General features: G+C 40.0%; 1 protein-coding gene across 2 annotated transcripts in view; it reads left to right on the top strand.

The window, feature by feature from the left end:
- Positions 1 to 22,858, top strand: part of HDAC9 (histone deacetylase 9) — a 774,871-nt gene that overhangs the window by 688,436 nt on the left and 63,577 nt on the right. For both annotated transcript variants that reach the window (XM_069729825.1, XM_069729826.1), the window contains one exon: positions 17,213 to 17,344. In XM_069729825.1, the coding sequence (XP_069585926.1) occupies positions 17,213 to 17,344 (132 nt within the window). The remainder of the gene's footprint in view (positions 1 to 17,212; positions 17,345 to 22,858) is intronic.

Genomic DNA, 22,858 nt, shown 5'->3' with positions numbered 1-22,858 from the left:
AGACGCATTTCATAAAGTTGTCAAGGAACAAAAAAAAAACGTAAAAAAAGAGAGAAATCTTTAAACATGATACAAATGTATAGAGAATAAAAAGAAAATTACTCCAGAAAACTAGATAAATGGCAATGATGAATCAGGGACAAGATGCTAAATAGAGACACAAAGCAAAAAATAGAACACCAGCACTAACTTTGGCGAACCTGCCAGTAAAGATGAAAATGAAAACGACAAAAATTAGTATTGAAAATATATTCAACTATATATATATATAGATTTTTTTATCTATATGATGCAGCTTGCACGTGTTCACATTAGGAGTGCTGATTGGCTTTTTTTCTTTATTTAGTTACTGGATGTGGCTGCATCCAGACTGATCTTGCACTCCTCCCATTGACCTTGCAGGTGGCAGTAATCAACTCTACCTGCCCATAAATTGTAGGTTTAGCCCAGAGTGACATGTTTTGTCCATAGTTGTAGGCTGGTGGCCCAAAAGTGGCATGTATGGTAGAGTAGGACCCATCAGAGGGAGATCACCTTGCTTACATTTTTGCGCCAGAAGCAGTGTGAAGGACTGGTGGAAAGCATGACAAGACTCATGAAAGCTGTGATTAAAAATTATGGTTATTCCACAAAATATTGATTTCTGAACTCTTCCTGAGTTAAAACATTAGTACTGTTGTTTCTAAATGATTTTGAACTTGTTTTCTTTGCATTATTTTAGGTCTGAAAGCACTGCTTTTTTATTTTGAGCATTTTTTTTTGTCAGAAAAAAATACAAAAATTATTGCTTGGAAATTTGGAGACGTCAGAAGTTTATAGAATAAAAGCACAATTTACATTTTACTCAAAATATACCTATAAAGAGAAAAATCAAACAAACTGAACATTTTGTAGTGGTCTCTTAATTTTTGCCAGAGCTGTATAACTTAGATCATACACCTATAGCCAAGATTGGACAGTAGAGATGTGTGAACGGATTGGATGTAATTGAAAGTTCATGGTGAATTTTTAGGAATTTGATTGTCAGCTTAATTCGAACAATATGCAATTCGCTTTTGAGCAAATCTTCTATTATGTCCTCCTTCTATTTTACACATTTTAGAAGATTGTATCAGCCAGATAAGGTAGGCTTCTCTATGATGCCTTGTAGGACTATGAAAGCCTGTATAAAAGCAGAAGCAGGAAATGCAGCAGCCAATTTTGGGTGAATCTGGATAGTGAGAGGAGATCACAGCTCACTGTTTAGCCATAGTAATATTGTAAAAAAAGCCACAACATACTTAAGAAACCGTACAGATAGTGTTTGACAACACAACAGGGAAAAAAATTGAAGAGTGAGGAAAAGAGAATAAGGTGGATTGAATTGATAAGGAAAGAGCGATAGGATAGTCACTGTGAATGGGTGTCTGTGAAGCAAGACCAGTGACGAGCACATAGCTGGCAGCGCCAATTCTATCACTCAAGCCTAGATAGTTAAGGCAATGGAAGTTTTGAAGTATTTTTCACTTTCTGCAAATTCGATTAGCTGTGAGTCAAATTTCTGGTAAAATTCAAGTATTAAAGGGACTTTGTCACCTGAATTTGGAGGGAACAATCTTCAGCCATAGGGGCGGGGTTTTCAGGTGTTTGATTCACCCTTTCCTTACCCGCTGGTTGCAATATTGGATTGAAGTTCATTTTCTGTCCTCCATAGTACATGCCTGCACAAGGCAATCTCAAAACCAAAGTTAATCAAAGGTAAAGCTTCAAAGTAATTCATGACAAAGAAAACATCAATTTCCCATGACGAAGAACTCGGTTTGCGGTGCAAAGCCACTCAATGCCACCCAGTCCCTTTTCTTCATTTACAGTCGGCTTATAGGTCATGGTTGGCAAATATTTTACAAGTCTCTTGTGTAAATTCTTGTATCCAACGTAATACTGAACATTTCTGCAAATATTTTCCTTAGACATGTTCTAATGGTAGTTATTTGTCAAGAGTATTATTGTAAGCTGTAAGTAAAGTTGTACATTTTTGAAAAAATATTTTTTTAAATTAGCTAAAACTCAAATACTTTAATCTATTCATTGTCTGAAATTTTTTTTCACACAATCAGCAAATTATTATCATTTAACTGTTCAACCCTTTAATAACTAAGATTTTGGGACTTTAAGGGACCACTCTAGGTTTTTTTTATGAACCCTTCCTTTAGCCATCAGTGTATGCATCAGAGTACTTACCCATCGCTGCCTTTTCTCATTTGCCGCTAAACTTCTGTCCTTTTCCTCACCATGTGACAGCAATTATGACAAGCCGGCTCACATTAGTCAGAGCTGCAGTCACGTAGTGCAGAAACAGACCAGAGTGTTAGTGCTAGAAAGGAGAGGAGCCAGCAATGGGTAAGCATTGTAATGCACACATTGTGCATGTATGTCTGATCGCTAAATGAGGGGTTAATAAAAATAAACACTATAGCTGTCCTTTATTGACCAAGTGTATTTCATGTGTTTTTCATACTTACTTGTTTATGAGCATGTGATAGGTCCACATTACATTGAATTGTGTGTCATAATATCCAATAGAAGCAATGCATGGTAAAGAATACCTGTAGAAAAGCATAGAGTGTTACCATTAGTTTTTCACTTCCACTCTAATACACTGTGTGCAGAATTATTAGGCAAGTTGTATTTTGATCACTTGATACTTTTTATACATGTTGTCCTACTCCAAGCTGTTCAGGCTTGAGAGCCAACTACCAATTAAGTAAATCCGGTGATGTGCATCTTTGTAATGAGGAGTGGTGTTGTCTAATGACATCAAAACCCTATATAAGATGTGCTTAATTATTAGGCAACTTCCTTTCCTTTGGCAAAATGGGTCAGAAGAGAGATTTGACGGGCTCTGAAAAGTCCAAAATTGTGAGATGTCTTGCAGAGGGATGCAGCAGTCTTGAAATTGCCAAACTTTTGAAGCGTGATCACCGAACAATCAAGGGTTTCATGGCAAATAGCCAACAGCATCACAAGAAGCATGTTGGGCAAAAAAGGGACAAAATAACTGCCCATGAATTGAGGAAAATCAAACGTGATGCTGCCAAGATGCCATTTGCCACCAGTTTTGCCATATTTCAGAGCTGCAATATTACTGGAGTAACAAAAAGCATAAGGTGTGCGATACTCAGGCACATGGCCAAGGTAAGGAAGTGTATAAAACGACCACCTATGAACAAGAAACATAAGATAAAATGTCAAGACTGGGCCAAGGAATATCTTAAGACTGACTTTTCAAAGGTTTTATGGACTGATGAAATGAGAGTGACTCTTGATGGGCCAGATGGATCAGCCAGATGCTGGATCAGTAATGGGCAGAGAGCTCCACTCTGACTCAGACGCCAGCAAGGTGGAGGTGGGGTACTGGTTTGGGCTGGTATCATCAAAGATGAACTTGTGGGACCTTTTCGGGTTGAGGATGGAGTGAAGCACAACTCCCAGACTTCCTGCCAGTTTCTGGAAGACTTCTTCAAGCAGTGGTACAGGAAGAAGTCGGTATCGTTCAAGAAAAACATGATTTTCATCCAGGACAATGCTCTATCACATGCCTCCATCTACTCCACAGCGTGGCTAGCCAGTAAAGATCTCAAAGAAGAAAAAATAATGACATGGCCCCCTTGTTCACCTGATCTGAACCCCATAGAGAACTTGTGATCCCTCATAAAATGTGAGATCTACAGGGAGGGAAAACAGTCCACCTCTCGGAACAGTGTCTGGGAGGCTGTGGTGGCTGCTGCACGCAATGTTGATCGTAAACAGATTAAGCCACTGACAGAATCTATGGATGGAAGGCTGTTTGTGTCATCATAAAGAAAGCTGGCTATATTGGTCACTAATTTTTTTTTTTTTTTTTTTATGTCAGAAATGTTTATTTCTAAATTTTGTGCAGTTATATTGGTTTACCTGGTGAAAATAAACAAGTGAGATGGGAATATATTTGGATTTTATTAAGTTGCCTAATAATTCTGCACAGTAATAGTTACCTGCACAGATATCCTCCTAAGATAGCCAAATCTAAAAAAAAAGCCCACTCCAACTTCCAAAAATATTAAGCTTTGATATTTATGAGTCTTTTGGGTTGACTGAGAACATAGTTGTTGATCAATAATAAAAGTAATCCTCTAAAATACAACTTGCCTAATAATTCTGCACACAGTGTATAGGTACACAATGAGCCCATAAGTTTTTATTGATGTTATAATTGAGATCCACGTGATACAGATCTTGAATTTGGCTAAGTGCATGTTTCCTCATGAGTCATGACTCCAACTTTTTCATCTGTCAATGCTCATACACACGTTTCTGTTCAGTGTCTGTATATTCGGCCGGAGTCACACTCAACTTATAAAAGCCGACAGCCGAGAATCGCCCCAATGTTCTCCATATGGTGATCCATGTGTAATCTGTTTGCAATGCGATGATGTGATTTCCTCGCATCTAGTATCCGTATGTCATCCGTATGCAATCTGTATGCAATGCGATTTTAACATGAGCTTTTACATGCAGCAGTTCTCTGTCATTAACACATAATTTTAAAACGAAATATTCTTCGAAACACACACACACACATATATATATATATATATATATATGTGTATATATATATATATATATATACGGTATATACTGTATATATAAATATTAGATAGATTAAAAGCTGGCAAATGATCTGCCGCCTACAGTATAGAATAGAATAGGTTATAATAGAAAAGATAGAATAGATATATAAACATAGAATAGATGTATATTAATATATATACATATATCTATATAAATATATATGTCAATGACACACACACACATATATATATATATATATATATTTATATTTCATAGAGAGATAGAAAATTAGCCAGTAATTCATTTGTCGGCTTCTGTAAAATCACTGCAGGAGCTGTCAAGATAGAAGACATAGTTTACATACAGTAGATGCAAAATAGGTAGATATATAGATTTCAGTGACCAATACAATTGGTAGTGTGTGTGCAAATTAGGGGACATGCATTTAATTAATAAATTATTATTTTTTGGGGGAAAAAATGGCGTGGGCTCCTGTGCAATTTTCAAAACCAGCAGAGGGAAAGCCAGCGACTGGGGGCAGATGTTTATAGCCTGGGAAGAGGGTAATACCCATGGAGCTTCCCAGGCTATTAATATCTGTGCACAGCTGTATACTTAGCCTTTACCGGCTATTAAAATGGGGAACCCCCCAAAAAATGACGTGGGGTCCCCCATAATTAATAACCAGCAAAGGCTATGCAGACAGCTGTGGGCTGATATTAATAGCCTAGGAAGAGACTATGGATATTGGCCCCCCTGCCTAAAAACATCAGCACTCAGCCATCCCAGAAAATGGGCATCTGTAAGATGCGCCAATTCCAGCACTTAGCCTCACTCTTCCTACTTGCCCTGTAGCGGTGCAAAGGAGGGTAATAGTTTGGGGGTTAATGTCACCTCTGTATTGTAAGGTGACATCAAGCCCGGCTTAGTAATGGAGAGTTGTCAAGAAGACACCTATCCATTACTAATCCTTTAGTTGTTACAGGTTAAATAAAGACACAGCCAGAATAAAGGATTTTAATGAAATAAAACACTACACAATTTCCCATCTTTATTATACAGCTAATCCATGCAATGCCCTCGATCTCCAGTAATAAAAATAAAATAAATAAACAACAGTATACCCATACCTGTCCGTCGCTGTGTCCCGCGCAGTAATCCATGTCTGGGGGACATACAGTTTACAACCAGGATGGTGCAAAGATGCGACCTCCCTGGCTGTAAACCACTGGTGAATGAATGAGATGCTGCCGGCACTGCATCACTGACTAGCAGTTGCGTCACTGAAGCTGTGCTCCCTCATATCCTGACCCACGCTGAACTCTGGAGCATGGGGAAATGCCATGTCTGGCCCACAGGTGAACAGGTGAATACCTGGTAGGCCCCAGTGGAAGAGTGTTCCCCCTGAATGCCTATCTGGCCAGTAGTTGACACAATACACTTGATTAACTGTGCAAAGAGAGAAGCAGCATCTCAACATTCATTTAAAGAAGTACTCCTATCAATATTTTTACCCTCTTAATATATTGCAATTATCATATTATATAGCATTGTGCACTTACAATTGCATATATTGCCTTTCTACCCAGTTAAATCTACTCTTTTCTCTTCACTATATAGAAAAAGGAAGTTTATTGTCATTGCTTAAATCACTTCCCTCTTTAACTTCTGATCCAGCTGCTTCCTCCCCCCTGTCATAGACTTTCTCAGTGACTCATACAGGAAAAAGTGACCTCCTGTTTCGACATAGAGCTTAGAAAAACTCAGATTGTCTGTTTTTAATTACGTAATGCCATATACCTAATTGGAATGAGCATAATTAACTGGGTAGAAAGGCAAAATGAGCAATTGCAATATACACAGTGCCATATGATATGATGATTGCAATATATTAGGAGTGTTTGAGGACAATGTAATATTTGGATGCAGCTGAAGACTGGTTCACCCAGAGTCAAATTTGCTGCTGGGTCCCTGGCACTGCATAGACTATGAGAGTGATTTTTTTAATAGCCATCTGTCAACCAAATTCTTCTCCTGTCCTAATCAATTCTGCATATCATGTGATTGTGATTTATTCATACTGGCTAAAATGTTGTCCTAAATTTTGAAAAGGAATTACATCATCTACGTGTCATCCACTTGTCAGCATGCGGCATTGCTTCTTTACAGTACCGACTTCTCTATGTTTAGATAGGAACAGATATTATTTTCAACATTACAGTTAGTAATTCATGTGTAACTCTATTCATGTGCTGTCGCACTCAGAAAGCAATTGCTGCAGTTCCCGATATCATGTGGACTTAGGAAATGTGTTTATTTAAATTCATCAAGGGAAATACGTCTCTAGCAACAGCAGGTTTTCATTGTAACTAATTGACCATGGGCTGCTGCGGGGGATACTAATTTCAGTAGATATGTACACAGCAAATAAAAAGGAAAGACTGAGATAGAAGTTTTCATTGGAAAAACATGTGCACGCTTTAGCATAAGGAATAACACATGTCAGGATGTGAGCTGCAATGATGCTTCAGATCAGGTGCACTAGAATAGAGTCTAGTCTATTCTGCACCTGCAAGAAATGACAATTGTATAAAGTCATGAAAATCTGCCCCCGGTGATAAACCAGTGATACAGTCAGTAAGATTGGGGGGGGGGAGAGCATATCTAAAGATGAACATAATGCTGTTTGCAGGGAATGCAGGGCAAGCCTTAGAAGATCTAAAGCCAGAATTGAAGTGAGACTTGTAGGGGTGACCAAAGGCAATAAAAAAGGATTTTGAGGTATGTCAAATGCAAAAGAAAGGTCAGTGATGCTTTAGGATTTTTATGGCATGAAAAGAGGGAAGTGATAAAAAATTATGTTGAGAAGACCGAACTTTTAAATTCCTATTTTGAATCTGTGATCTCTTAGAAAGCAATTGTAACATCAACCGATCTTCACAGTGCCAGCGAAGGAATGAAATAGTCCACTCTATCCATAAACAGAGAGATGGTGAGGGAGCACTTAGCTAATTTAAATTAATTTAAATCAATTTAAATCTCATGGTCCAGATGAATTACATTCTAGAGTATTGAAAGAGTTAGTAGAGGAAATTGCAAAACCACTAGCCAGAATCTTTGAAAAATCCTCGAGAACAAGAAAAGTCCCAGAAGATTGGAGAAGGGCAAATGTTGTCCCTATCTTCAAAAAGGAAAAGAAGACGGAGCCAGGAAATTACAGGCCAATGAGCCTTACTTTTATACCAGGAAAGATCTTTGAACAAATTATTAAACTGCATGCATGTAAGTACTTGGATAAGAATACAGTAATTAACCAGAGCCAGCATGGGTTTGTAGTAAACAAGTCATGCCAGACTAATCTAATTTCCTTCTATGATGGAATCACTGACTGGGTTGATCAGGAAAATGTGGTAAGTATAGTGTATCTTGACTTCAGCAAAGCATTTGATATTGTATCTCATACTATCCTTATTGAAAAAATGGGATTGACAAGACTTTGGTTAGTTGGATTCATAACTGGCTCAGTGATCATACTCAAAGAGTGGTAATAAATGGTTGCACTTCCAATTGGAAGTGTTTCAAGTGGGGCACCACAAGGCTCTGTCTTGGCATCAGTGTTCAACAATTTTATAAATGATCTAGATAAGGGAACTGAAGGTAAACTAATCAAATTCGCAGATGATGCAAAGCTTTGAAGGATAGCTAACACTAGAGAAGACAGAGAATGGGCAGGGACTAAAAGAAAGGTACAGTGGGGCAAAAAAGTATTTAGTCAGTCAGCAATAGTGCAAGTTCCACCACTTAAAAAGATGAGAGGCGTCTGTAATTTACATCATAGGTAGACCTCAACTATGGGAGACAAACTGAGAAAAAAAATCCAGAAAATCACATTGTCTGTTTTCTTAACATTTTATTTGCATATTATGGTGGAAAATAAGTATTTGGTCAGAAACAAACAATCAAGATTTCAGGCTCTCACAGACCTGTAACTTCTTCTTTAAGAGTCTCCTCTTTCCTCCACTCATTACCTGTAGTAATGGCACCTGTTTAAACTTGTTATCAGTATAAAAAGACACCTGTGCACACCCTCAAACAGTCTGACTCCAAACTCCACTATGGTGAAGACCAAAGAGCTGTCAAAGGACACCAGAAACAAAATTGTAGCCCTGCACCAGGCTGGGAAGACTGAATCTGCAATAGCCAACCAGCTTGGAGTGAAAAAATCAACAGTGGGAGCAATAATTAGAAAATGGAAGACATACAAGACCACTGATAATCTCCCTCGATCTGGGGCTCCACGCAAAATCCCACCCCGTGGGGTCAGAATGATCACAAGAACGGTGAGCAAAAATCCCAGAACCACGTGGGGGGACCTAGTGAATGAACTGCATAGAGCTGGGACCAATGTAACAAAGCCTACCATAAGTAACACACTACGCCACCATGGACTCAGATCCTGCAGTGCCAGACGTGTCCCACTGCTTAAGCCAGTACATGTCCAGGCCCGTCTGAAGTTTGCTAGAGAGCATTTGGATGATCCAGAGGAGTTTTGGGAGAATGTCCTATGGTCTGATGAAACCAAACTGGAACTGTTTGGTAGAAACACAACTTGTCGTGTTTGGAGGAAAAAGAATACTGAGTTGCATCCATCAAACACCATACCTACGGTAAAGCATGGTGGTGGAAACATCATGCTTTGGGGCTGTTTCTCTGCAAAGGGGCCAGGACGACTGATCCGGGTACATGAAAGAATGAATGGGGCCATGTATCGTGAGATTTTGAGTGCAAACCTCCTTCCATCAGCAAGGACATTGAAGATGAAACGTGGCTGGGTCTTTCAACATGACAATGATCCAAAGCACACCGCCAGGGCAACGAAGGATTGGCTTCGTAAGAAGCATTTCAAGGTCCTGGAGTGGCCTAGCCAGTCTCCAGATCTCAACCCTATAGAAAACCTTTGGAGGGAGTTGAAAGTCCGTGTTGCCAAGCGAAAAGCCAAAAACATCACTGCTCTAGAGGAGATCTGCATGGAGGAAAGGGACAACATACCAACAACAGTGTGTGGCAACCTTGTGAAGACTTACAGAAAACATTTGACCTCTGTCATTGCTAACAAAGGATATAATACAAAGTATTGAGATGAAATTTTGTTTCTGACCAAATACTTATTTTCCACCATAATATGCAAATAAAATGTTAAAAAAACAGACAATGTGATTTTCTGGATTTTTTTTTCTCAGTTTGTCTCCCATAGTTGAGGTCTACCTATGATGTAAATTACAGACGCCTCTCATCTTTTTAAGTGGTGGAACTTGCACTATTGCTGACTGACTAAATACTTTTTTGCCCCACTGTATTTAACAGGGAGAAATGCAAGATTCTACTTCTGGGCAAGAAAAATGAAAATTACATCTACAGAATGTGAGGAATAAAACTAAGCAACGGCACATGTGAAAAAGACTTGGGTATACTAATAGATCACAGACTGCACATGAGCCAACAGTGTGATGCAGCAGCAAAAAAGGCAAACACAGTTCTGGAATGTTTTAAGGGAAGCATGGAGTCATTTTAAAAAAAGGTATTGAAAAACTGGATCAAGTTCAGAGAAGAGCTACCAGGATGGTGAGCAAACTATGTCCAACGGTTAAGGGATCTGGGATTGTTTCGCTTGCACAAAAGAAGGCTAAGAGCACACTTAATAGCTGTCTACAAATATCTGAAGAGATGTCGCAGTGTAGAGGGATCATCCTTATTTTCGAGAGAGTGGGGGTTATAAGCCCACCACGCCAAACCTTCTAATACTGAAAGTTGAAATCTGTGTGTCAGGTGCCGATCCTGCTGGTGAAGTTCACCCAAAGATTCGGAGAAAGGAAAGTAAGCTGAACATCCGTCCAATGATATATCAAAAAATATTTCATGCTTTATTAAAAATTCATTATGAATGTTCAATGAATCTTCAATAATGCATGAAATAATTTTTTTTATATCGTATATTACTTTTCTTTCTCCGCATTCTTATTTTCATTTGCACATGGAAACACGAGAAGCAATGGAATGAAACAGAAAAGGGAGAAGATACAGATTACAAAATCTCAACCAATAAGATACATTTACTGGGCAGAAAAAAAGGAATTTGGGCTCCAATTAACGTTAGTTTATTGTCAGCAAAAATGTTCAATTTATGCATTATGCAGCTGTCCATGTGCATGGGGGCTGCCCAACGCTGCCAAAGTAGATGATATAGAGGGAGAAAGGGGTCAGTCATGTTCAATTGCCCTCAATTGATCCAGGTTGTGACCCACAATGAATATAAATGAAAACGGACAATGATGAGGGTGCAAGCCACCCTGGACAAAAATGCCTAATATGAAAATGTTTGGGCCAATTCCTTCACTCCTTGATTGCTAGCAATACAGAATTCCTAGAGCGAATAGTCTTGCATAGTTTCTTGCTCTCCTAGTTCTCTGAGATCCAAAAAACTGCATAGCCTAAAGGTACCTTCACACTGAACAATTTAACAATGATATCGATAGCGATCCGTGACGTTGCAGCGTCCTGGATAGCAATATCGTTGTGTTTGACACACAGCAGCGATCTGGATCCTGCTGTGACATCGTTGGTCAGAGCAGAAAGGCCAGAACTTTATTTTGTCGCTGGATCACCCGCTGACATGTCTTCACTAGTAACCTGGGTAAACATCGGGTTACTAAGTGCAGGGCCGCGCTTAGTAACCCGATGTTTACCCTGGTTACCAGTGTAAATGTAAAAAAAAAAAAACACTACATACTTACATTCCGGTGTCTGTCGCGTCCCCTGGCGTTCTGCTTCCTTGCACTGTGTCAGCGCCGGCTGGCCGTAAAGCAGAGCACAGCGGTGACGTCACCGCTCTGCTTTACGGCCGGCACTTAGACAGTGCAGGGAAGCAGAACGCTGGGGGACGCGACAGACGCCGGAATGTAAGTATGTAGTATTTGGGTTTTTTTACATTAACTGGTAACCAGGGTAAATATCAGGTTACTAAGCGCGGCCCTGCGCTTAGTGACCCGATGTTTACCCTGGTTACCCAGGGACTTCGGCATCGTTGGTCGCTGGAGAGCTGTCTGTGTGACAGCTCTCCAGCGACCACACAGCGACGCTGCAGCAATCGGCATCGTTGTCTAGATTGCTGCAGCGTCGCTAAATGTGACGGTACCTTTACTCTATTGGTAAGAACATACCTGAGCCCACAGAAAAAGGGGATGAAGATTAAAGCAAATACCAGGCTCCTCAGTCCCCAGTGGCAAACAGTAGTACCATAAGAGGCCTAATGTGATCATCATTACTACGGCGCCTACTGAACAAGGTGCAATGTTTGAATCAACTGTCCAGTCTATCAATGAGATGGTGGTTTTGGGTCTCACATGTAAAAAAAAAAAAAAAAGTTAAATAAAATCATAAAATACAAATATGATACAGTATATACATATATATGTATATATATATATATGTATATATATATATATATATACTAGATTGTGGCCCGATTCTAACGCATCGGGTATTCTAGAATATGCATGTCCCCGTAGTATATGGACAATGATGATTCCAGAATTCGCGGCAGACTGTGCCCGTCGCTGAATGGTCGAGGCAACCTTTATGACATCATCGTCGCCATGCTGTGCCCGTCGCTGATTGGTCGAGGCCTGGCGGCCTCGACCAATCAGAGACGCGGGATTTCCAGGACAGACAGACAGACAGAAAGACAGACAGACGGAAAAACCCTTAGACAATTATATATATAGATATATATGTATTGTAACTCAGCATCCAGATATATATTTAGCTGCATTTAACTATCCAGATATGCCAGTTTGGAGTCGGCAAATATTATTTTCTTCTGTTTTTTTTTTCTTCTTTTTTTTCACTAATTATTCCATTAATTTTAGAAAAAAAAAGTCTCCGGAATATTTATGTGTTTCCTCTCTTTCATTTCCAGATTGAAATGTTTTCATTTCAATAATTTATATTATGCAAGGTTACCTTCTCAGCAGGCAGACAAATTCAGAGAGATGAACTTCTAAAAAAAAATCCTACTGCTGATGTGATTGAAATGCAGAGTGAAAAGTCTATGGTAAAAATAGGAAGGCAATCAGTGCCACTGGGCATGAAACACATTGACACATAAGTTCAACATCCCTCTGGTGAATACTGAGCAGCTTTTTCTTCTGAGCTAAGGGACTATAGCTCACATTAGGCAGTCACTGGTATGGAAATCTATGAAACTGATCTTAGGAAAACATTAACAGAATGCGTTGATTTCTTTTGAGAAAAGGGGACACTTGTTTACTTGTAAATATTTCATTTGTATGGTGTAAGAGAAGACACATTGTTCACAGAACTCATATCTATCAATTTATTTCTGTACATTGTGAGTGAAAATTCGCTTTCAATGATAACAGTATTGCAGGGTGATGAGGTTCACTGAAAGACATAATATCCCAGGGATAAACATTAGTACATACTGTATTTTTTGGACTATAAGATGCAGTTTTTCACCCAAAAATTTTTGGGGAAAATGGGGGTGCGTCTTATAGTTGTAATATACTTACAAGGAGTGTGAAGGCAGCTGGAGTCTGGCGATTCTGCGGCAGTCCGATGCTGCAGCGAGTTGATCACACTCCCTTCTCAGGCTAGTGCGGCAGGTTCGGAGGTGCTCTGTGGTGCGTTGCCGATATCTCAATCTGAGCATGCGCCCCCTGACGGCCATTTTCCTGGAGCCTACCTGATTGCAGCAATGGATGTGCGGGACCTCCGGAGTTTCACAAAATGCCGGTGCATCCCCCGCACCACATAGCACCGCTGAACCTGCCACACCAGCCTGGGATTTCCCAGAGGCAACCACATCCCAGCAATGGATGTGCGAGGGCTCTGAGCTTTCAGAAAATGTAGCCCCACCGCACCTTTAGCACCACCAAACCTGCCACTCCAGACTTGGATGGGAGTCATATCACCGGACCAACGAACACCCCCTGTGACCACGCTCCACCAGCGCTGCCGATCCCCTCCAGTTAGCTGAATTTGGACTGTAAGATGGACCCCCATTCGACACATTATTTTTTTTTCCTATTTTCCTTCTGAAAATTTGGGGTGCGTCTTATGGTCAGCTGCGTGTTATAGTCCGAAAAAAATGGTACTTATTATGTCCTTCATGCATATTATTTGACTGCCGGCCAAAAGATAGTTCCACCACCTCAGCCAGTTCTCCCATACACAGGAGCACTCGTTCATTCGAGTGCTCCTATGTTCTCTATGAGAAAGCCAGAAAATAAAGAAAAACTTCTAAATGGAACATTAAACAATGCAGTTGTGCAAATCAGCAACACAACTCTATGTAGTGCTTTGGTAATCGCATCGAATGGATCAGTTTTCCTGGTCATAGCTTCTGAAGTACTAATCCAAGCAGCAGTATTGAAAAGAAACCTATTTTATGGTTCAGGAACGACTGTTGTTGAATTTGTAGAGAAAATTAAACATAAAAAATTAGTTTCTAAATATTCAATACTGACTAAGACAATGTTTGGTCACCAATCCAGTGCCTTCATCTTGTCAGATATAACTGATGGAATTTAATGACCTAATGAAGATGCTTGATCAATGCTGAAACATGTTGACTTAGCCAAGAGATATAAAAGTACAGCTGAAAGCTGCTTTTCCTGTATGGTGTTATCCACACACCCAATGATAGCACTTGCAATGTCACATGGGTTCTTGACTTTTACATTTCCTTTTTTTTATCTCCATAGTGTGCTGTATTTTGTGTTTTTTTGTGGTTCTACTAGTGTCTGTTTTTTGGTAGCAAAAATTAACAATGGACAGGAATATCAAACCTCAAATGATGTTCTTTTCAGGGTTGATAGAAGTTTTGTATAAACTGCTATAGTCCAAGAGACTTAAAACTAACCAATAGCACAACATTGTATCGTCCATGTCTGGTTGTGTGAAGGAGAGCTGTCGGTAGGGACAGCTGAGAGATGAAACTCAACCTACTTGATTGTTGAGGTCCTCCAGTAATTTAAAATTTGATGAGTTTCCTGGTCGACAAAAACACCATTAAAGTATTTGGATGGAGTGGGTCTTTCAGAATTAAGGTACCGTCACACTCAGCAACTTTGCAAAGAGAACGACAACAATCCATGACATTGCAGCGTCCTGGATAGCGATCTCGTTGTGTTTGACACGCAGCAGCGATCTGGATCCCACTGTGCCATCGCTGGTCGGAGCTAGAAGTCCAGAACTTTATTTCGTCACCAGGTTGGCGTGTATCGTCATGTTTGACATCAAAAGCAACAACGCCAGCAACGAGCATAGGGCCCCTAGATGTGTGTCGGATCGGTACACTCCGGCTGTTTGACATAGAGCTAATAACCAGCGAGAACGAGAAGTGAGTCACCATTACGTCACTGGATCGCTCCTGCATCGTTCTGGAGTTGCTGTGTTTTACGTCTCTACAGTGACCTAAACAGCGACGCTCCAGCGACCTAGTTTAGGTCGGCTCGTTGTCTATATCGCTGCAGCGTCGCTGAGTGTGACGGTACCTTTAGATGTATTTGTGCTTATAACTTGATGGCTCCACCATCACAACATTGTCCAATATCACTTGTTTTTTTCCCCATTGTCATCTTGTGCTCTACTCAACATAATTAGCTATATAGTTTAGTATTATACAGTGGGGCAAAAAAGTATTTAGTCAGTCAGCAATAGTGCAAGTTCCACCACTTAAAAAGATGAGAGGCGTCTGTAATTTACATCATAGGTAGACATCAACTATGGGAGACAAACTGAGAAAAAAAAATCCAGAAAATCACATTGTCTGTTTTTTTAACAATTTATTTGCATATTATGGTGGAAAATAAGTATTTGGTCAGAAACAAACAATCAAGATTTCTGGCTCTCACAGACCTGTAACTTCTTCTTTAAGAGTCTCCTCTTTCCTCCACTCATTACCTGTAGTAATGGCACCTGTTTAAACTTGTTATCAGTATAAAAAGACACCTGTGCACACCCTCAAACAGTCTGACTCCAAACTCCACTATGGTGAAGACCAAAGAGCTGTCAAAGGACACCAGAAACAAAATTGTAGCCCTGCACCAGGCTGGGAAGACTGAATCTGCAATAGCCAACCAGCTTGGAGTGAAGAAATCAACAGTGGGAGCAATAATTAGAAAATGGAAGACATACAAGACCACTCATAATCTCCCTCGATCTGGGGCTCCACGCAAAATCCCACCCCGTGGGGTCAGAATGATCACAAGAACGGTGAGCAAAAATCCCAGAACCACGCGGGGGGACCTAGTGAATGAACTGCAGAGAGCTGGGACCAATGTAACAAGGCCTACCATAAGTAACACACTACGCCACCATGGACTCAGATCCTGCAGTGCCAGACGTGTCACACTGCTTAAGCCAGTACATGTCCAGGCCCGTCTGAAGTTTGCTAGAGAGCATTTCGATGATCCAGAGGAGTTTTGGGAGAATGTCCTATGGTCTGATGAAACCAAACTGGAACTGTTTGGTAGAAACACAGCTTGTCGTGTTTGGAGGAAAAAGAATACTGAGTTGCATCCATCAAACACCATACCTATTGTAAAGCATGGTGGTGGAAACATCATGCTTTGGGGCTGTTTCTCTGCAAAGGGGCCAGGACAACTGATCCGGGTACATGAAAGAATGAATGGGGCCATGTATCGTGAGATTTTGAGTGCAAACCTCCTTCCATCAGCAAGAGCATTGAAGATGAAACGTGGCTGGGTCTTTCAACATGACAATGATCCAAAGCACACCGCCAGGGTAACGAAGGAGTGGCTTCGTAAGAAGCATTTCAAGGTCCTGGAGTGGCCTAGCCAGTCTCCAGATCTCAACCCTATAGAAAACCTTTGGAGGGAGTTGAAAGTCCATGTTGCCAAGCGAAAAGCAAAAAACATCACTGCTCTAGAGGAGATCTGCATGGAGGAATGGGCCAACATACCAACAACAGTGTGTGGAAACCTTGTGAAGACTTACAGAAAACGTTTGACCTCTGTCATTGCCAACAAAGGATATATTACAAAGTATTGAGATGAAATTTTGTTTCTGACCAAATACTTATTTTCCACCATAATATGCAAATAAAATGTTAAAAAAACAGACAATGTGATTTTCTGGATTTTTTTTTCTCAGTTTGTCTCCCATAGTTGAGGTCTACCTATGATGTAAATTACAGACGCCTCTCATCTTTTTAAGTGGTGGAACTTGCACTATTGCTGACTGACTAAATACTTTTTTGCCCCACTGTATATAGTAACCCATGATCATTTCGATTTTGATACGTATATCAGTATTGATATTTTCATAGCAATGTACCTGTAGCTACACCCATTTTTGTACTGCTTGAACATGTTTTTTTTATTATAAACTTGTCCTTTTACCAAACGAAAGAGACCGATATACATAAAAGCCTTAGGATAACTAGAAATATCTTTTAATTAGAAAGACAAAAATAGCTGATGATGACACATTTATATTCAGGGTCGACAGAAGTCTGAATCATGTAGAAGCATTTGTTAACTTTATTCATTTATTTTTTTTGTATTATTTTCAATTTCAGCCTCAGAACCCAACCTGAAGGTTCGGTCTCGATTAAAACAAAAAGTAGCAGAAAGAAGAAGCAGCCCTTTATTGAGAAGAAAAGATGGAAATGTCACAGGTTCATATAAGAAGAGGATATTTGAAGTGGCAGGTATGGTGTGTTATACATAATCCAATGTGTATATAAAATCATCAGTTTATTTTATTATTATAATGTAAATATATTATTATTATCATGTAACATCACATTCTGAATTATCATTAACTATAGTACAACAACACATTTTCCAAAAAAAACCCTTTCACAGATATTTGATGGTTATACCTGAGACCCAGTTATCACCATGTTCTCGCTAGTGTATAAATGCTGTTGTGTCTGCATTATTTACATCGTAGCAGGATGGACATTTTATTTATGTATTGACATAGATGGGAGTAGAACAGTGGCAGCCTCCACACTAGATTGATATGTTATCATGACCTCTGGAGATCGGCTTTGTTTATATTTGGTGACATAAGAGCAAACCAAATTGCTTCATTCTTCTTGAAAAAACACATTCAAAAATTGTTCCCTCTTTCTTTGTTTTACTGGGACACCCATTAGCTTTTCTTAGTCTCATAATATGTCATCTTGTTTTATTTTGGTAGAAAAATCCATTTAAAATAAAGTTATGTTCCATGAATTCTGATTCATTCATAAATTCAAGATCACAGTGAAATAATTTTGCAATGTAGAAAGAAAAACCCTTTCCTTCTTTTTTCAAAATCGATGCAAAATCTACATATAGGTGTAACATTTGTAAATGTCATACTATGAGTACGCCTTCACTACTTGCTGTATGATGCATGGGCAAAACGGGCAAATTACAAAGGCGCCATGACTTGATATTGGAGCACAGTAGTACTTCATCCATACAGAAAGTGTTTGCTACATCTGTATTTTGAAACCATTTTGATCTGTGAAAAATCAGATTTTTAAGGGTGAGTTCCCAGTAATGAAACACAATATGAAAGGCTTCCGTATCTAGGTACACTAATGTCCTCTATCTATCAAGAACTACAACTATACAAAATCAACATGACACTGAACTCCCAGTAGTAAGGAAAAGTCAGTCAAGCATGAAACTACTGGTTCCCATGTTCTTTTTCTTCTATCGTCTGGTCACCATATGTGATGATGAACAGTTCTGTGCACCAGACTGACCACAAGCTGTTGTGCCGCAGATATTCCAGATGGTCATCCACATTCATCTATATTATTAATAGTATGAGTATGTAAATGAGTTCATATTAAAAGGTACATTCCTCATATGTCCATGCTGTATATTTTTTATGCAGGGCTATTTATTCAATAAGTATTTTTCTAAGTCTTATAATTTGGTTACTTTGAGAACGTGCAGTAGTTAATGTTTGTCATGAACTACAGATGTGGTCCTTCCTTACCTTTCCACTAGACTCACGATCTCTTGAGATTAAAAGCATGAAATCATCAGCTCTGGATGAGAAAAAATGCTCAAAATGCCTGACAGAGTAATGCAAAAAGGTTTTTTTTCAAAGTCGGTCATCTTACAACACTCATCTCAAGATTTCTCGAGTCAAATGCAATGGTAAGCAAGGACCCACCTGTAGTAGTTGGAAGTAAAAAAACACATGATCTGGCCATGGCTGTCCTAGTAGCCGAATCTCGTAGTTCCCACTGTAGCTCGATAATTAAACAGTATGACACTTATTCAGTACAATTTATTATGAAAATATGTTATGGGAAAGTCAGAGGTCTAACATCCAGCTCCTGGGCCCAGTGCAAAATCTGTAAAAGGACCCCATCTACAATGTCACATTTACCATACCTTTTTATTGTCATACTAGATGGTGGCCCGATTCTAACCCATCGGGTATTCTAGAATATGTATGTAATTTATTTATCAAGATTTAAGAATAATGCAATGAATACACAGGATTTTCCGGGTAAAATATATATATATTATCATAAAATTTTATTGCTCATAGAACTTAATACAACTGAATGAAATTATTAAACAGATCATCAAAATATATTTTGCTATAAAAACGAGATAAAAATGCATTAAAAATGCATACATATGCATCCTATCATTTAGAATGCATTCTGCAATTTTTGTGCACATGATGCGTTTTTTTCCGCACAAAAAAAAGCATTGCGGTAAAAAAAGCAGCATGTTCATTAATTTTGCGGATTTTTTGCGTTTTTCCCGATGTTTAATGCATTGAGAAAAACACGAAAAAACGCACAAAAAACGCATAAAAAACGCAAAAAAACGCATGTGGATTTCTGGCAGAAATGTACGGTTTTTGTCAGGAAATTTCTGCAAGAAATCCTGACGTGTGCTACTGTATTTAAATAAATTATGGGACGAAAGAAGAACATCGACACTATAATATATTTGTTAACAATATCAACCCAAAATATTTTTGTACACCACATTGACTGACTGGACGTGTTCAGTAAACGTGAGTGAACTATGTCGCACTGTGACTGACAGAACGTGTTCAGTAAATGTGACTGAACTACGTGGCACTGTGACTGACAGAACTTATTCAGTAATTGTGAGTGAACTATGTCGCACTGTGACTGACAGAACGTGTTCAGTAAAGGTGACTGAACTACGTGGCACTGTGACTCACAGAAATTGTTCAGTAAATGTGAGTGAACTATGTCACACTGTGACTGACAGAACTTATTCAGTAATTGTGAGTGAACTATGTGCACTGTGACTGACAGAACTTGTTCAGTAAACGTGACTGAACTACATGGCACTGTGACTGACAGGACTTGTTCAGTAAACGTGACTGAACTACATCACACTGTGACTGACAGAACTTGTTCAGTAAACGTGACTGAACTACGTGGCACTGTGACTGACAAAACTTGTTCAGTAAACGTGACTGAACTACGTGGCACTGTGACTGACAGAACTTGTTCAGTAAAGGTGACTTAACTATGTGGCACTGTGACTGACAGAACCTGTTCAGTAAATGTGACTGAAATACGTGGCACTGTGACTAACAGAACTTGTTCAGTAAATGTGGCTGAACTACATGGCACTGTAACTGACAGAACTTGTTCAGTAAACGTGACTGAACAATGTGGCACTGTGACTGACAGAACTTATTCAGTAAATGTGACTGAACTGCGTGGCACTGTGACTGACAGAACTTGTTCAGTAAACGTGAGTGAACTATGTGGCAACCAATCAGCGACGCTGGATATCCACTGCAGACAAACAGACAGAATTAGATGATTATATAGTAGATATGGCTGTGAGTAGGGTTGAGCGAAACGGGTCGAAATATTTCAAAAGTCGCCGACTTTTGGCAAGGTCGGGTTTCATGAAACCCGACCCGACCCCTGTGTGGGGTCGGCTATGAAGTCGGCGATCTTTTGAATCTGGAATCGGAATTCCGATACCGATTCCCGATATGTTTAAGATATCGTGAATTGGTATCGGAATTCAGATTTAAGTGTAAAATAAAGAATTAAAATAAAAAATATCGCAATACTTACCCTCTGACGCGCCCTGGTACTAACCGGCAGCCTTTCTTCCTTAGAATCAGCCTTCCAAGACCTTGCGGTGACGTCGCGGCTTCTGATTGGTCGCGCGGCGGTCACATGGGCGGCCGCGCGACCAATCACAAGCCGCGACGTCACCGCGACGTCACCGAAGGTCCTGGAAGCGTTGATTCTTGGGAAGGACCTTCGGTGACGTCGCGGTGACGTCGCGGCTTGTGATTGGTCGCGCGGCCGCCCATGTGACCGCCGCGCGACCAATCAGAAGCCTCGACGTCACCGCAAGGTCTTGGAAGGCTGATTCTAAGGAAGAAAGGCTGCCGGTTAGTACCAGGGCGCGTCAGAGGGTAAGTATTGCGATATTTTTTATTTTAATTCTTTATTTTACACTAAAATATGGATCGCAGGGCCTGAAGGAGAGTTTCCGCTCCTTCAGACCCTGGGAACCATGCACTGCATTGGGTTTCGCGTTTCGGCCGACCCCGACTTTTTTATAGGATCGGCCGATTTCACTCGACCCGACTATTGAAAAAGTTGGGTTTCGTGAAACCCGACCCGATCCTATAAAAACAAAGGTCGCTCAACCCTAGCTGTGAGTCCTTTGGATGTGTCAGGCACCAGGGTGTGGGTGTTATTGCAATCTCTGTGTTTGGGAAGTGCATCAATGCAAAAAGTTCAGTGCAATTATTATGACATTTGTTGAACACCTAAAAAAGTTTTTTGTGCAGAGGGCTATGTTGGGGCCATCATACTGTGTGGAGGGTTGTGTTGGGGTAAATATACTATATGGAGGGCTGTATTGGAATCACAGGGGTTATATAAGAAACAAACTTGGCACTCAATTTTTTCAGAAGAAGGGTAAGATTGTTTATTTCACATCGTGACAAACAGATCAATTGCTGAATGTTTTCGGTCCAACACGGACTGAAAACGTTCAGCAATTGATCTGTTTGTCAGGATGTGAAAAAAAAACCTTACCCTTCTTCCGAAAAAATTGAGTGCCAAGTTTATTTCTTATATTTGTTGATACGGGTTTGAGACCCTACTTGAGCACCAACATCTAACCTCCACAGAGTGCCGTGTATCCTACATTGACTTGGAATCACAGGGGGGCATCTAATTGTGTTTGCGTCACCATACTTTACCAGGGGGTACTGTAGGGTTAGGGTTATCATACTGTGCATGTGGCGGATACTGTGGAGGAATTCACTGTGCGGTTATAATACTGTGTTTGGGGAACACTTTTGTTGGCATCATACTTTATGGGGCCAATGAACGGGAAATCTAGAGGCTTATGTGAATGATTTTCTGTTTCCTCGCCGAATATTCATTTTTGCTTTGTTTTTTTGGGTGAGTGGGGGGCCAATTAAAACTTTTGCTATGCAGCCCCATGATTTCTATGTATGCTGCTGGTCATAGTCATGGTAGGTCACACTGCTACACATAAAGTAATCATTAGATATGATGTCGAAATGTGACCTTGCAATCTCAATGTTACCATGTAGCCCTAGCCACATTTCCATTACATTAAATGGTTCAAATTGGAAATTGGTTGTTAAAACAAGCATTTTTACAATTAGCTTGTTATTAAAGGTAATCTGTCAGCAGGTTTTTGCTATGTGATGTGAGGACAGCATGATGTAGGGGTTAAAACACATAATTCAGTGATGTTGCACTGTGTGCTGTTGTTTATTTACAGTGAAGGTTTAATCACCTGGTGATTATGATTGCTGTTACTAGTTGGCACTTGGGCTCTTGTCCGACTCTGTCCCCTTCTATGATAAGCAGCTCACTGGCTATAGACTATGCACACTGAGAGCCTAGTGTGGGCGGGGGAAGCTTTCTCAGCTCTGCTAAATCTAAAAACTCTGATTGTGTCAGAACGGCTGCACAAAGGTTCAGGGTCTCAGCCCCTACAACAGGCTGCTCTCAGATGAGGTAGCAAAAACCTGCTGACAGATTCCCTTTGAAATCTTCTGCATTCTGAGGAGCGGAGGGATTTTTAATTTTATTGTTTACTGATTGTGTTACTTGCAGTCTATTAGCGATGACTGGTCTCCTAAGCGAGGAGTGCAGTGCTTACAAACTCTTTTCTATGTAGCAAGTAATTACTGCTCTGAA

The sequence above is a fragment of the Ranitomeya imitator genome, chromosome 6, assembly GCF_032444005.1.
Source record: "Ranitomeya imitator isolate aRanImi1 chromosome 6, aRanImi1.pri, whole genome shotgun sequence".
Lineage (NCBI taxonomy): Eukaryota > Metazoa > Chordata > Amphibia > Anura > Dendrobatidae > Ranitomeya > Ranitomeya imitator.
This window is presented reverse-complemented; position numbering and strand designations above follow the sequence as displayed.